At 36.8% G+C, this 17,170-nt stretch overlaps 1 protein-coding gene across 7 annotated transcripts in view; it reads right to left on the bottom strand.

Annotated features, from left to right (window-relative positions):
* Positions 1-17,043, bottom strand: part of CEP57L1 (centrosomal protein 57 like 1) — a 53,066-nt gene extending 36,023 nt beyond the window's left edge. For 3 of the 7 annotated variants that reach the window (XM_045544153.1, XM_045544147.1, XM_045544154.1), the window contains exon 1: positions 16,662-16,734. In XM_045544153.1, coding sequence (XP_045400109.1) covers positions 16,662-16,691 — 30 coding nt within the window. In that variant the 5' untranslated portion in view covers positions 16,692-16,734. Of the gene's footprint in view, positions 1-16,453; positions 16,735-16,984 lie in introns of those variants that run through there. The other 4 variants (XM_045544150.1, XM_045544148.1, XM_045544152.1 and 1 more) reach the window with 3 other exon arrangements.
* Positions 17,044-17,170: the final 127 nt, after the last annotated feature.

Here is a 17,170-nt window from a genome sequence, read left to right as displayed (position 1 = left end):
GAACACATTAGGAAACAGACAAAAAGATTAGGTGACTTGGCTAAGGTAACACATCTAATAAATAGCAAAGCCAGAATTCAAACTTAGGACTCTAGATTCTAAATGTGGTGCCCTGTTTCTGCACTGCTTTCCATAAATCAAAAATAATCCAATTTTCCCCGACATATGGCCTCAGATAAAAAATATTAACAGATTTATTTTCATAATGCTATTTACTTAAGCCAAAATTAAAATAAGTTTGCATTCCCTGAGTGCACACACTGATAGTGCGTGGGCTGACTAAAAAAACTGCTAATAGCAGACAGATGCCAGCTTAAGGTTAACATTTTTCCATTGTATAAATCCACACACAGAGAAACATGTTTGGCTGATCATAATTCAATTTGTAAATTTTCCAAAGAAAATAAACATTACAACATACAAATAGAATGTTTTCCATAAATCAGTCTTTCATTATTGTTTTCCATACAAATAGACCTACTGTGGAGATCACAACTGAGAAAAACACAAAATACTTTTAAAATGACACTATGGAGGAAACTCTATTGTCACCTTTAAAAAACATACACATATACACCCAAGAATAACTATTTTCTTCCATTTCTCCCTCCTATCCACTACCGGCCCTCAACTTCCTCTAACAACGAAAGAATAAAAAATTAACAACAACCAGGCATGGTGGTGCACACCTGAGGTCCCAGCTACTCAGGAGGCTGAGGCAGGAGAATCCGTTGAGCCCAGGTATTGGAGACCAACCTTGGCAACAAAGCAAGACCGCCATCTCATAAGAAAAAAAAAAAAATAACAACCGATGGTTTTTGAAGTTGGTAATTTATAACTTTTACAAAGCTATCAACTGTCATTAATTTAGTATTATTGTAATGGGTTTATTAATTATGGTTTATCTGATTTAATTTAGTTGCCTTAACAAATATAGCTTTATTTTTTTTTCTCAGAGTTCCTAAATTTTTGCTATTTTTTTTTTCTTTTAATAGATTTGGGTGGTACAAGTTGAATATCATTACATGGATACATTACGTAGCAGTGGAGTCTGGGCTTTTGGTGTACCCATCATCCGAGTAGTATACATTATATCCCATAGGTAATTTTTCATCCCTCACTCCCACCCAACTTCTCCCCTCATAGCTTTATTTTTTGTATTTTTATTAATTTTATTTTTAATTGACAAATAATTGTATATATCTATGGGGTAAAAAGTGATATACTGATACATGTATCCTCTTCTAGCTATTCTGAAATGTACATTGTTAGTCTCCCTGCTGTGCAATAGAACACAAGAACTTATTCCTTATATTTCACTGTAACTTTGTACCCATTGATCAAAATCTCCCCCTTCCCTGTCCACTGCACCCCTCACCTGCCTCTGGTTACCACCATTCTACTCTCTACTTATATGAGTTTGACTTTTTAAGATTCAACATATAAGTGAGATCATACAGTACTTGCCTCTCTGCACCTGCCTTATTTCACTTAACATAATGTCCTCCAGGTTCATCCATGTTGTTGCAAATGACAGAATTTCCTGGGTTTTTTTTAAAGGCTGAATAGTATTCCATTTTACATATATACATGAGGGACTAATATCCAAAATATACAAGGAACTCAAACCATTCAATAACAAAAAAGCAAATAACCCTATTAAAAAATGGGCAAAGGACTTGAATAGACATTTCTCAAAAGAAGACATACAAATGGCCAACAGATACATCAAAAAATGTTCAACATTTCTAATCATTGGAGAAATGCAAATTAAAACCATGAGATATCGCCTCACATCTGTCAGACTGGCTACTATCAAAAAGATGAAAGATAAATGTTGGCAAGGATGTGGACTGAAGAGAGCTCATATACACTGCTGGTAGTACTGTAAATTAGTACAGCCATTTTGGAAAACAGTATGGAGATTCCTCAGAAAACTAAAAATAAAATTACCCTATGATCCAGCAATCCCACAGCTGGGTATATATCCAAAGGAATTAAAATCAGTATTCCAAAGGGATGTCTGCTCTCCCATGTTCATTGCAGCATTATTCCCAATAGCCAAGATATCGAAACAACCTAAGTGTCCATCGCGATTGAACGGATTTTAAAAATGTGGCAAATACAGCTTTATTTTAGCAATGTCTGCATACATTTTCTTTCCTCTCTAGTTCTGTAAGAGCAGGGACCATACCTTTTTCATTATTCTATTGTCCGCTGGAATTATTACATGATAGTCATTCAACAAGAATTTGCTACGCTTAATTCAATTAATGTAGCAAAACAAAATACATCTAATACATCTAACAAACATTTACTACTATACATAACGCATATAGTTTTTCACATTTAACATCTCTAAAATCAGGATTTATCTTTAAATTATATTTGACAGCATTTTTTGTTTCTTTGTGGTACATAAAATAATGCTGTGACATAATCTTTGGCATCTTAATGAATAAAGTCTTTACAAAAATATACATTAAGAACATTTTTCTCAAGCTATTAAATAGGTAAATGCAAAGTGGTGATCACAGATCTCTACACCTATGTAAAGATGTGAGGGGATACCCCATATAGATGGCTCCTCTGCCCCATCAAATCAGTGTGTTAGATCTTCAAGAGCTAGAACTCTCTTTCATTCTTGTTGTATTTCTAGTATATGCTCCCAGGGGCTCAATAAAAATGAGCTAAGTGAATAAATGAATAAAAAAATTTGGTCTGAGGAAGGGGAACAGTTAGGGAAATGGTGGACAATCCACACTACAAAGAAAATTATGAAGGTTGTTGACTTACAGAAATAAAAATGAAGAACTATACTTATTCTAATATTTAAATATCATAAATCTACAACCCACTCAAGATTCACACTATTAAACAGTGTTTAATACTCCCTAAATTAGATAGATTTCCTGGCAAATAAATTTGGGGAAATGAGTGAAATGAAATTAACCTTTTTCACCTGCAATCTTGTCAGTATCTTTAATATGCTACTATCATTGTGACTCTCTAAAACAGACATAAAGCATGCATTTCCCAAACTTATCTGCAACAGAAATCTTTTTTTGAGGATGCTATTGAGAGGTTAGCATTCCACAGAACAGACTTCAGGTAATGTCTATGTCTATAGAATCTTCAAAATAGCTCTAAATAGGAGATTACTATCAAGATATTATGAGATATGTAATTGATAATAAGAAATAACAAAGAGCAAATTGTCTAAAACATCCTTGCTGGAAATTTGTATTTCTAGTGTGGGACAGTAAAGGAAGAGAAAGAAAGAGACTGTCCTATTAAAAAAGGGTTAAAGATTGTAGTGTTCATGTATTTAAGTTCACTTGATTTAATAAATAACTACTCTGGTGTATCTGACTAAATGGCACATAAAAATTGTAAAGTTAATGTACCTTCGAAGTACAAATCACTCAGTAGATGCTATAACATTTTCTTATTAACACAACTCATGAAATAAGGTTCATAAAAGAGATAGTAAAATTGAGCAACAGAACTCAAACAATTTGCACAAAATTATTTTGGAACAAGAAATAGAATTTGTCTCATATTTTCTAAATTATTAAAGGCTAAAGAAAAGCACAACAGAAGATCTCACAGCCATCAGCTGTCACTCTTTGAACAGAAGAATATTTAAAAAATGCAATTAAGTCAAATAAAATCAGAAAAGTATAGAACATGAAATACTGTAGTCTTTATAAGCTTTGGTGTCAGAGACTTCTCCCAAAACTACTTACTGGTGGGCATTTTGATTCACTGATGTGGTGATGATACACTAGCTTCTAGCTAGTTCTGTGATCTTGTCCTAATTAGTAGTTTAACCTCTCCATAAATATATCTTTCTAAATTAAATAAAAGGAATAACTTATGTAATCTTGAAGTTTTCATCCATTGCTAAAATTCCACTAATAGAGAGTTGAACTTACAAATATGTTAAAATTTTACTGAAGCTTTTGCCAAATTCTTGTGACCTAAGGCTTAGGTAACAATTCAGTTTTGTCTTTACAGTGAATTCCCCTGTGAATACCTTAATGATCTCACCTACACAATCATTAAATGTATGTTTTAAAAATTAAAAGAATCCACAGTTTTTATTTTTCAACAAGTATTTGAAATACTTTTTTTAAGACTATTAAAACTTCTAAGCAACTTACAAAATTACATACAATAAAAGGAAAATATAATAATATAAATATAAAAAGTTCTGATCAAAATGTGAACTAATATGAAAGAGGAAAAACTCCTCCTAACCTAAACACAAAAATATTACAAGATATGTAACATTTAAAATTATACAGCTAAGCTCAAATGCAAGAAGGGGAAATGCCCAGATGCTAAAAACAAAGAGAAAACTCAAGCCAGAGTGGTGAGTGGGAGTTGGATATTTTTTCAAATGTTTAAAATGATAAAGAAAATCAGATCTATTAAATGTATAAGCCTAATTTATTAGACTCACAAATGTTGCTTACTTAGAAAGATATTGCTTATTAGAATTGAAGGTCTGCCTAGATAATTGTTTAAAGTATTTGAAAAAACATACCAGGCTTAATTGAAAAATATAGTTTGAAACACATAAGAAATTTAAGTTTGTAAATACTATTAAATACTTAAGGAGGATCTTGTACACTTACAAGTTGAATATTAATAAAAAAGTCAAAATCCTTATTTCAATACAAAAGCTACTAGACTTAAAAATAAATCTAGTAAAATTTGTAAGTTAAAGTCTTAGGAAAAACTAAATTTAAAAAATTACAGGCCGGGCGCGGTGGCTCACGCCTGTAATCCTAGCTCTGGGAGGCCGAGGCGGGTGGATCGCTCGAGGTCAGGAGTTCGAGACCAGCCTGAGCAAGAGTGAGACCCCGTCTCTACTAAAAATAGAAAGAAATTATCTGGCCAACTAAAAATATATATACAAAAAAATTAGCCGGGCATGGTGGCTCATGCCTGTAGTCCCAGCTACTCGGGAGGCTGAGGCAGTAGGATCGCTTAAGCCCAGGAGTCTGAGGTTGCTGTGAGCTAGGCTGATGCCACGGCACTCACTCTAGCCCGGGCAACAAAGTGAGACTCTGTCTCAAAAAAAATAAAAAAATAAAAAAAATAAAAATAAAAAATTACAACTTTAAGAAATTGAATACTAATTAAGCTAACAATTATTAATTTCAAGAACAAAAATTCACCTCAGATACTAAAACACCAACTGACCATAAGGATGCCCACTACTGGTGGTACTCTTTAATACTGAACTGGAGAGCCTGCCAAAGCAATAAAACAGAAAAAGAAAATAAGATGTGTAAGAATGTAAAAGGGATGAACAAAATTGTTACCTGATACTGTAACAGTGGATACATGACATTATATATTTGTTAAAATCTATAGAACTGTATAACACAAAAATGAAACCAAATGCAAACTATGGACTTTAGGAAAAAAAAGAAAGTAAAAAAATCTAGTCTAACTCCTCTCATTTTACAGAGGAAGACTCTGAGGTCTAGAAAGATCAAGAGACTTACCAAAAGTTTCATAGAAAAAAATAAGAACTTGTGTCACAGCTTCATTCTGTTATTATGGATAAAGTTAAAAAAACCACCTATGAGGAATTTGGGGAGCTATTAACTCACTTCAGCTCTGCTAGTGTTGGAATTGGGCTACCATTAAAAGTTAGACCTTGGAAACTTTCTGACACTATGAGATATTAAAAACACAAGCATATAATGAATAAAGAATTCAGCTGAAGTTTTGATTCTTCCATTTATAAGTGTACAGTGTGGGGCTAAGCAATGAGGGAGAGCTGATGAGACGGCACCTCAAGAAAGCACAAAACCACCCAAGATGTTGGTATATCCCAAAAAGAAAAGGAGGAAAAAAAAAAAAGAAAGAAAGCACAAAGTCTTTCTAATGGAAAGCCAGGAGAATGAATATTTGAGCTCTACCTTGGTACTTGGTTCTATACTTAGTAATAAAAACAAACAAACAAAAATCTGCAATGAGAAAAAGCTACTGTACTAACAGCTGCTATATGTTACATACTCAACCTTTTTTGGGGGAAGTGATAAAATGTTAGAAGGAAGTTAAGAAAACAAGCTTTCTTTAGAGGCAGATAGGCTTGGCTTATTAGCCATGTGTTTTAGGACAAGTTATTTAAACTCTCTGGGTCTTAGCCTCCTTATAATGGGGATTATAATAGTACCTTTCACAGGGTAAATATGAAGCTTAAAGGAGATAATCTATGTAAATGACCTGACACATAGTACAAGCACAGAGTAAACACACTGTGAATATTAGCTATTTTTATCAATAATGATAACTATTAGATTATATATCTTGTGGTGTGTGTTAAGCAGATGTGGCAAGACTTTTCAGAATGAGATAGGACATAAGAAAACAAACATACAAAGGAAAGGGCGCCAAGCACTTAAGTGCAATACATACATTATTTTAGGGAGTTTTCTTAACAAGCCATGAGGTAGGTAGTCAGCCAGAGAGTTAACAAGCATTTTGGGATTATCTATCTACCATGTGTGAATCACTGTTAAAGCACTGGGAGTGTAGTGGTAAACAAGACAGAATCCTTGCTCTCAAGGAGCTCATATTCTCATGCGGAAACATAGACAATAAGCATGAAACAAACAAATAAATATGTTCAAGCAGATAACTGCTGTGAATATTGGAAAGGGTAATAGGTGGCCTGCTTTAGCTAGAATGGTCAGGTAAGACCTCTCTACAAAGAGAGATTTTGAGATGAGTCCGAAACAATCAGGCAGCAGCATGTGAAAATCTTAGGGAAAAGCACTGTGAACAGAAAAAACATGTGCAAAAATCCTAAATTTAGTATATTCAAAGAGCATAAATACCACAATGTATAATGATACATACTGTATTTTATACATGTAGAAAATGGGGTTTTAGAAAGATTGGCCATTTGTACAAGGGAAATGGCAGAGGCACAGATTGGAAGGTCTAACTCCAAAGTCCGTGGTCTCACGGAAATGCCATGCTCCTTCCCCCTCAAAGGCAGGAACACTTCACAAGCAATCTCGTTTCCCAAATACTCTACTAAAATATAATTATGAAAATTTACCGACCTAAATAAGTTCTTCTGAATCATATAACATCTATTTTACTTTACTATGTTGCAGCAAAAATAAGGTAGACATGAATATAAGAAGTCTGAATTAGTGTGAAACTGTATCACATTAAATCAAATTTTATGTAATTAGTCACTATATTTTCCTAAACTATAGAGTCTTTAAGCTTTTTATGTCATATAGATATGCTCTTAAATACGGTGTTTTAAATAATTTCCATAACAAAGCTGGACACTGACAAAGATTCTTTGTTTGGCCTAACTTTAGTCAGGCTTCTATTAATAAATCTGCTAGGCCCATCTATGCACTCCTTTGTATAATCCAGTTTTAGCAAAGACCCCTGCTAAGTTAGTTTAGCAAGAATCTCTCCAATCCTCGATATCTGATCAGGTTCCTTATCTTCAAACATCCCCCAGGTGATGTCTGATCATCCTAGCCTATCTTCATCAAGAATCTTGTTAGATTGGTTTAGCCAGAATGTCTCTTATCCCTGCTTGTTTCCTCTTAGAAATTTTCCATCCACTGACCCCCACACTGCTCCTTAGCTATGAATTCCCATTTGCCCATGCTGTATTCACACGAGCCCGATCTCTCTCCCCCATTGCAAGACCTCACTGTAGTGACCCCTATATCTACAGTGATGGTCCTGAATAAAGTCTTCCTTACTATGCTTTAACAAGTATCATTGAATAATTTTTTCCTTAATAACACCAAGTCCTTGCTCAGGAATATAATCTCTTATCATGCTGTTGTTTTATGAATTGCTAAACTTGCTATATTTTTACTTATGGTAACTTTCCCCTATTAAGAAGTTTAAAATGTAAAATAGTTTTAAAACAAAGTTGTAATTAGGGAAAAATAAAATAATTCAAGGATCTCATTATAAGAACTTAGAGAATGCCAACAATAACAGAATTACACAAAACAGCACGTTTCAGTTAACTATAAAGCACTTCAGAAATATTTCATTAATCTCAATCAAATTTGAAAACAAATATTATTTTACAGAAAGATAGTAATTTTAAAAGATACTATTCCTTGAGTGCCCAATATATGCCAGATGCTATTCCATGAACTTCACATACATTATCTCATTAAATCTTCACAACAGTCCTGGGAAAGTAGGTACTACCCTCCTTTTACAGATAAGAAAACTAAGGTTATCTCATCTCCTATCTCCAGAGCTTAGTGAAGTTAAAAAATTGGCCAAATGCACTGCTAGGAAGAAATGGAGTTGGGATTCAAACCCAAGATTCTGTAACTCCAAGGTCCATCCATGCTCTTCTTACTATTTGAATCCATAGCTACATCTCATGACAGAGTTTCATGAACAGAAGCTGTTCAATAGCAGTACTGGGTATTGTTCACCTCAATGACTCAGAAGTCCCTTAAACAAGAGGATTAACATGTCCAAACCTGGACTCAGTATCTTTCCATCCCAAAACTGGTCCTCCGAATATATTCTCTACTCTGATTAATGGAAAGAGGTACTCTTTACCATCTGGAGAGTAGCCACCCCAGATATCTTCCTTTTTCTTCTCCCACATCCAGTCACTAAACACTGTTGATTCTACCTTCTAAACATCAACCTTCTCATATCTCACAGTGACCTGCAGCTATTTTCCTATTTCTATCCTTCATTGTTCTGCCAAGCTTCTTCAAAGAATAGTCTATATTGCATGTAGACTGTACCCATATTTTCTTAAGAGCAGAACACTTATTATCTACTTTGTATGCTGCTGTAGTCTTGGAGCTAAGTATAGAGCTTGTCCACAGTGGGTTTTCAATAAATACTGAACATATAAATGAAAATATCTGGTTTTCATCCCTCCATCCCCCTCTAAGTGCAGTGAAAAGGAGCACTGACGAACTTCTTTTTTTTTTTTTTTTTTGAGACAGAGTCTCGCTTTGTTGCCCAGGCTAGAGTGAGTGCCATGGCATCAGCCTAGCTCACAGCAACCTCAAACTCCTGGGCTTAAGCAATCCTACTGCCTCAGCCTCCCGAGTAGCTGGGACTACAGGCATGTGCCACCATGCCCGGCTAATTTTTTTGTATATGTATTTTTAGTTGGCCAGATAATTTCTTTCTATTTTTAGTAGAGACGGGGTCTCGCTCTTGCTCAGGCTGGTCTCGAACTCCTGGCCTCAAGCGATCCACCCACCTCGGCCTCCCAGAGGGCTAGGATTACAGGCGTGAGCCACCGCACCCGGCCACTGATGAACTTCTGATATGAAAACTGCTAATTAAAACCCAGATATACCGAGGTTGAAAATGAAGGAAGAATTTCCATATTCAGAAGAGTAACTGGGCCGTGAGTTCCACTTCTTGTCCCCAGTATTCACTTTACCCTTGGGGATCTCATGATTGCTACCCCTCCTCACTTGCCTTACTGGGAGGAGGGTGCTATTCCCCTTATAATGCCCTTGCCCAGTTAGACTTACGATTATATGACTCTTTCCTTTATATGTCTTGGTACAGCAAGACAAAGTTATAATATTTCAGTAAGACTACCAAGGCTAGAGGAAAATAAAGGAAAGAAAGCATAAACACCAAAAGGAAACCAGGTATGATATTTTTTTCTTTGTTTTTTTTTTTTTTTTTTTTTTTTGAGACAGAGTCTCGCTCTGTCACCTGGGCTAGAGTGCTGTGGCATCAGCCTAGTTCACAGCAACCTCAAACTCCTGGGTTCAAGTGATTCATTCTCCTGCCTCAGCCTCCCAAGTAGCTGGGACTATAGGCATGTGCTACCAACCCCGGCTAATTTTTCTATTTTTAGTAGAGACGGGGTCTTGGTCTTGCTCAGACTGGTCTTGAACTCTTGAGCTCAAGAGATCCTCCTGCCTCAGCCTCCCAGAGTGCTAGGATTACAGGCGTGAGCCACCCTACTGGCCACCAGGTAGTATATCTTAACAGTTAAGGATTTTTTCTCTGGGGCTTTTAGGCCCATTTTATCTTAGTTCCTAATCTACAGTCAACTGGTAAGCACTATTTTAGCGCCTATCACCCAAGAATCCATGTCTACCATGCCCCTGCTTAAAAACTAAACCTAGGAAAGAGAAGCCCAGAGAGATCCAGAGTTCCCTCTCCTTCATTTACTTAAATCTCTTCATCTAAGCTGTAGTTTCCTGATCTGGAACCTACCTTTTTCATAGAGGTAAAACAAAGGAAATGTCAGCCCTTTAGGAGAGATTCTCCTATCCTCAAGGAGCTCAGTTTTACCCTACAGGCCACCTCAAGCCAATTAATTTTTATCTCAATATGGCATAGTAATTCAATATTAATACAGTAATAAATGCCAGATACATATATTATACTGTAGCAACGACTACTGTCAAACCATCTAGAAACTTTAGCTTTCTTGACATGTTGGTAGCATTTTGCACTACTTACTAGTCATTCCTTGAAATTTTTAAACCCCTTGTTTGCCTGTCTTCTGGTTATTCTCTTCCTTCTCTGGTTAATTTCAGACCACCCTGGCTCTTTTCTTATTCTTCATTCTCTCTATAGCCAATTGCATCTGCTCCCATGGTTATAGTATAATGCTAACGTAGTGGTTAAGATAGGCTTTGAATCAGTTCTACTATTTTTTAGTTATGTAGGGACAAAATAATGTCTGCAAAGCATTTCAGAGTGCCTAGAACATACTAAGCACTTAGACATAGTAGCTTAAAAGCAAAATAAAATAAAATATCCCTATATGCTGATAATTTCTAAATACATTCATCCCTTAATAGGACAGGTATAGTACAGTATTTACTTAGTACATTATTTGCCCATAACCTATGCATATCTTCCCATATACTTTAAATCATCTCTAGATTATTTATAATACCTAATACAAAGTAAATTCTGTATAAATAGTTGTTATACTGTATTGTTTAGGGAATAATGACAAGGAAAAAATAGGCTGTATGCTCAGGACAGATATAATTTTTTTAAAATACATATTTTTGATACACTGTTGGTTGAATCCACAGATGTGGAACCCATGGACACTGGAGGGCCGATTTATCTGGGTTCAGACCTTGTTGCTGAGCTCAAGATGGATGTAACCCCATAAGGTACGTGGCACCTAGGAAAACTTGAAAATAAGATTATCCTCTGTTAAATAAAACACAGGAAGCCATTGATATGGACTGAGCTCCTGCATTAGGCACCAAAAGACCAAACCAAAATGGACTCACTCATGCTAAAGCTTCACATCACCAAATAAAAACTGAGTTGTTTATCTGACCTACTGCAAAATCAGGAGAGAGAGATAATAGCCAAATCCCCAAACAGGTCAATTTTAGCATAGTAACAATAACAAAGTCCCCTCTGCTTTAACACTTACAAGGAAAGTAATCTGAAGTATCTGATGTTACCCAATCCGCTTTTTGCATTATGCTGTTTTCTTTTTTTTCCTGCAGCAGAAGTATACTGTTTTCTTGTTCCCATCCAAGCTACCTTATAAAAACCAACTGTTCTGCTGTGCCCAGCATAGCACCTCTCTATTTTACCTGATTCATGAATTACACACACAAAAAAACAAATTATATCATTTAACTAAATTTGTTGAAATTTTGTCTTTTGAAACTTTTGAGATCTAAACTATAAATCAGTATATAATGAACCAGAGTATATGCAAAATTAGCTTATAGAGACAAAATGGCTCTCAGACAACTAAGTTGTAATATAAATATATCAACTTATTTAAAGAAGAGTTAGGAATGGAAGTAGAGAAAAAGCAACTCAGAGAGGCAAAATTTGGAGGCAGTTAAAGTTCTACTGTGGAGGTTCTCATAGCTTAAAGCTATTAAGTGACCACATCATTTATCTAATTTCCTTTGTTGTGATTCCAAGCTCCTAGGCAACCTGCTGATTTCCCTTGTAATTTTCCTACAGGAAAAAAAAACCCCAAAAACAAAAAACCCTGGTCAGAGAATCAGTAAGCTTTCCACTTGGCAAATATCTCAAAGTACATTAGTAAATTGGCATGGTGATAAATTCATCAGTCACCTGTAAATGTCGCTCATATATATGTGTATGCATATGTATATAAATATGTCTGTGTGTGTGTATATATACACATATATATATACCTATGTATCTCCAACTCTCACAAACTCTGGTGTCCTAACAAGATTGTATTTCTAAGCCCATAAGACTTAGGAATTCTGTTTTTTTAATAGTAAATTCATCAATAAATTTCATAATGAATGCCTCTGTATAGGGCCTCTTGCAGAGCAGCCAGCCAGCTTTTTCCTTGACTAGAGCACTATTCATTTAAAATAGCAACAACTTTTCACTCCTTTACATATACAATGTTGTCCTTCTATCTTTTAACTGGATGAGGTGTGCAGGAACATATTAAAAATATTAACAAATCCATTTCATGAGTGTGAAATTCTATGTCATGAGAGTGAAATTCTATTGCATGAGGGTGACTACAATTCACTAGCAATAAAAGTTTTACTTTTAAGACCAATTCTCTAAAATGTTTTCATTATAAAATACTTTCTACCATCTATTCATTATTTTGTGTTTTTGCAAACACAGGTAAATATGTAATACCTTTGAAAGTCCCGTGGCATTATAATTTTCTTCCATTCATTTGTTCCTTTATTCATTCGTCAAGCATTTATTAAGTTCATACTGATGCCAGGCACTGCACTAAGAGCTAGAGATAAGATGGTGAACAAAAACAGGCACAGCTGCTGCTCTTATGTGCTTAAGCTCTATTGGAACAGTCACTTTAAGCAAATTATGGCACAGATAATTGTAAAATAATTTGTAAACATATTAGCAAGTAAAGGTATATAGTATAATAAGAGTATACTTATAAGAGGAGCATTTAATTAGACCAAGGACACTTCTCTGAGAAAGTGATATTTGAGCTAAGATCTGCAAGAAGAGGAATCAAAGACTAAGGCCAGAACAGCCTGGACAAAGAACATAGTAACAGAGGTGCTGCAAACATACTTACTATCTCCAGTTCTCCCCTTCTCTCTTAAATAAAATGACCATCTGGCTTTTGTACCTTTCACTCCATCAAAACCATTCTTATCAAGATCCTAATGACCTCCACATTGCTAAATGTGGCGGTCAATTATTAATCCTCATCTCACTTGAGCTACAGCAACATTTAACATAACTTATTATTCCTTCTTCCTTGATCACTTTCTTCACTTGGCTTCTAGTGAACCATACTGCCAGGTTTCCACTCTTCACTGGCTGCTCCTTCATAGCCCCTTTCTTTGCATGTAACTCCAAATCCACCCGAACTCCATGGAGTGATGATGTTAACAACTGCTATCAAAACACTACTATGAAACCCATAATTACATCTATAGTCAGATTTTTCCCCTCATTTCTGGACTCATTTATTCAACTCCCTCCTCCACACTTCACCTTGAATGTCTTAGAGGCATTTCAAATTTAACATGACCAAGCTAAATTACCAACCTACCCCTGCCCCCATACACCAGTCTGCAGACTTTCTCATGACAGTAAATGGCAATTCCTTCCTTCTAGTTGCTCAGGCTAGAAACTTTGGAATTAGCTTTGACTGTTACTCTAAGACCTCACATTCAATCTGTTAGGAAAATTTATTTGCTATACTCTTAAAATGTACCCAGATTCTGGCCTCTTCTCTCTGCTTCCACTATTACCACCCTGGTCCAAATCACCACTATCATCATCTCTCACCTGGATTATTACTTTAGCTTCCTAATCAGTCTCTCTGCTTCTACCCTTGCTTCCCCATGGTCTATGCTCAACACAATTTAAAAGAAATAATCATTTTAAAAAGTTGGATCATGCCCTCATCTGCACAAAACCTTCCAATGGCTTCCTGTCTCAAAAAAGTCAAAGTCCTTCCAATCAGATACATGATCTCCTATCATTAGCTCCTTTCTCTGTGACCTCATGTTATTCTCATCTCCCATACTCATTGTGCTCCAGCCACATTGGCCTCCTGGCTATTTCTCAACTGTGCAAGCATGTTCCTGCACACAGGCCTTTCTGCTAACTGTTGCCTTCACCAGAATGTTTTTCTCCCAGGTATCTACATAGCTTACTCCCCCTCCTACTTCATATCCCCCTTCTTGATTAGGTCTTCTCTAACAGCCTTATTTAAAAGTGAACCTTGCCTCCCACAATCGGGCACTCCCCATTCCCCTTCCCAGTTGGGTTTTTTTTTCTCCACTGCATTTGTCTTCATTTGATTTACAATATATTTTACATATTTACTTACTGTCTCTCCTCAGTAGAATGAAGCCCTATGACAGTAGGGATTTTTATATTGTGCTCAATGCTGTATCTTCAATGTCTTATTATATAGTAGGCCACTCAACAGAAATTTCTTGAGTGAATGCGTAGATAAAAGGGAATATGAGAACCAGTGACTGAAAAAAGATCTGTATAACTGAGTTGGAGAGTGGTATATTAAGTGAGTCTGGAGAGGTGGAAATCAATCAGATGATGTCAGGCTTTATAACGGAGTTTTTCTTTTATTTTAAGAGCAGCAGGACATCACTGAATGGGTTTAAGCAAAGAAAATCTGATTAGATTTGCATTTTCAAAAGATCATTCTGGCTGCTGTGTGGAGAACTAATGGAGGAGGGCCATTGTGAATAAACACTATTGTAGTGGTCTTATAGCAGTTTGAAAAAAGATTATGGCAGTTTGGAAAAAAGACTGTACTTATGTAGACAGAGAGAAAAGAATATATTTGAAGGATATTTGGAGATAAGATTGGTAGGACTTGGTAATAATTTAGCTATAGAAGTATGAAGGATAAGAAGAAATAAAGAATAATGTTAAGCTTTCAATTTTTTACAAGTAGATGACAGTAATGTCCTCTACTGAAATAAGGAATACTGGAAAAGAATCAGATTCATAGGAGGTAACTATGCATTTGGTTTTAGCATGTTGAATCTGAGATATCCAAAAAGAAATATCAAGCTAGCTGTATGAGAGGTGAAGCTCGAGGAAGCTATACATTTGAGAGTCATAGGTGGTAGTAAAGCCATGAGTATGCACAGATCATATTCTATTATGCCATAAAAAGGGAACCCAGCCTTAAGAAACTACCCTACACTCTGTGGGTTGGATAAAGGAGGATAAGCCCAAAAAAGGAGACAAAGAAGGAATGACTTTTGTTTTGTTTTTTAAATTACACTCATAAGAAGTTATTCCTTTTTTTTTTTTTTTCCTAGAGACAGGGTCTTAATCTGTTGCCCAGACGTGAAGGCAGTGGCATGAAGTTGCTCACTGCAACTTCAAACTCCTGGGCTCAAGTGATCCTCCCTTCTTAGCCTCAGGAGTAGCTGGGACTACAGGCCACATGCCACCACACCTGGCTAACTTTTTTATTGTTTGTAGAGATGAAGTCTCACTATGTTGCTCAGGCTAGTCTTGAACTCCTGACCTCAAGTGATCCTCCTGCCTCAGCCCTTTTTAAAAATTCTGATTCAAACCAGTAGCATTAGAATGTTAACAGGGCTTGCCAAATTAGACCCATTCATTGAAACTAAATACATCTGTTCAACGATACATAACTTACACAAACTATGACAAAAACTTTCAGTTCCTGTCTTTTTTCTGCTTCAAAGTACATCAATACAGGAAAAGCTACCCCCTCCAATACATATGATTTGGCTTATTGCAGATTTTTGAAAGGACTCTCTCTCTCACTTTGGGTCTCAGTATATGCCGTTCTTTTGGTCCTAACTTCCCCTGGGATGAAGATTTCCCACTTTCCAAGACTAGGTTAAGTACTCTCTCCCTCTAGCCATCCCAATTATATGATTTAGTATTGTAATTGTATGTTTAACCATTGGTTTCTGTAACTAGATAGGACTGGGTCTTTTTCACTGTTGTATACTCGGTGCCTAGCAAGACTAAATTTTTAGATAAAAAATACATCTATTCTGCAATGTGAGAAATTAAAATCTAATCTATTAGATTATCAATTCGTGGACGGCCATTCAAACCTTGACTTTTCTCAAGACTAATGACTTTTCAAAAGCAACCAGTAAGGTTAAACAAGTAATTGTATCTTTTGAAGACATTAAATTTCAGAGACATATGGGGTTTTCCCCATACGGTATCCTTAAAACCTGCAATAATTCATATCTAGGAATAATGGGATTTTTTCCCCTTTAGTCTCATACAAACGGATTTGACAACTTGCTTTCAAAGCCCTGCCTGGGATTTCATCTGACTGAGCAAATAAAGCACAGAACATCCCTATACAAAGGCAAAAAAAGGTGCAATTGCACAGGGATCCCTAATCCATCCCACGTGTGTCCGCGTGAAAGGGCTTAAGCAGGAGCAGCAGCGAGAGCACCCGTTTCCACAGCATCCTTCTTACTTGGTCTTAGTCGTCTCCCACCGACCCTCGCCTCACCACAACACCTGGGCTCGGGCAGCTGGACTAGAACATCCCACGCAGGTCACCGCAAAAAGTCCCTGGACTAAGGCGGCAACCCTAGATGGCTTCGTCTCCAAAATCGCAGAGGAAATGAAAGAAGAAAAAATCCGGCCAAAGGAAAGGTGCCAGCCCAGCCTACAATGCCTACCAAGCCGACGCTCTCAGCCATCCCCTGCATCCGCTAACCGTTTGCCCGCAGGCGGCCACAAGCAACTCCGCGGTGGCCCCTGGGGATGTAGTTTCTGTCGCAAACAAAATGCGCCTGCAGCACCAAAACTACATTTCCCAGAAGTCAGTGCGAAGCCGCCCTGCCTACTTAAATCTGGGTTTTGGCGTGAGAAAGAGACAGTCATTATTTTTAGGCTAATCCTAAATTTAGGCTCAATTTGTTGCAGGAGTGCCTTCGAGTCCTCTTTTTCTGTCGCGCTTGTCTTGTGCGTGATAAAGTCTCAGTACATTTCTACTCCTTACTTTTCCTTCCCCTTCTCCAGGCCACAGACTCCAATCGCCTGGGAACGGAAAACGTCCCTCGGCGCACGCTTCTGGAGGCGCATGCGCCCTGTTCGCAGTCACGCATGCGTAGCACCGGCAGCGGTTGGCGGCCGCGCGCGGCGGACTTGGGGTCTGGAGGTGGCCGGGCCGAGGGCGGGGCTTTTT

Source organism: Lemur catta, chromosome 2 (genome assembly GCF_020740605.2).
Source record: "Lemur catta isolate mLemCat1 chromosome 2, mLemCat1.pri, whole genome shotgun sequence".
NCBI lineage: Eukaryota > Metazoa > Chordata > Mammalia > Primates > Lemuridae > Lemur > Lemur catta.
Note: the sequence above shows the minus strand (reverse complement) of the source record. Positions and strands in the feature narration are given on the sequence as shown.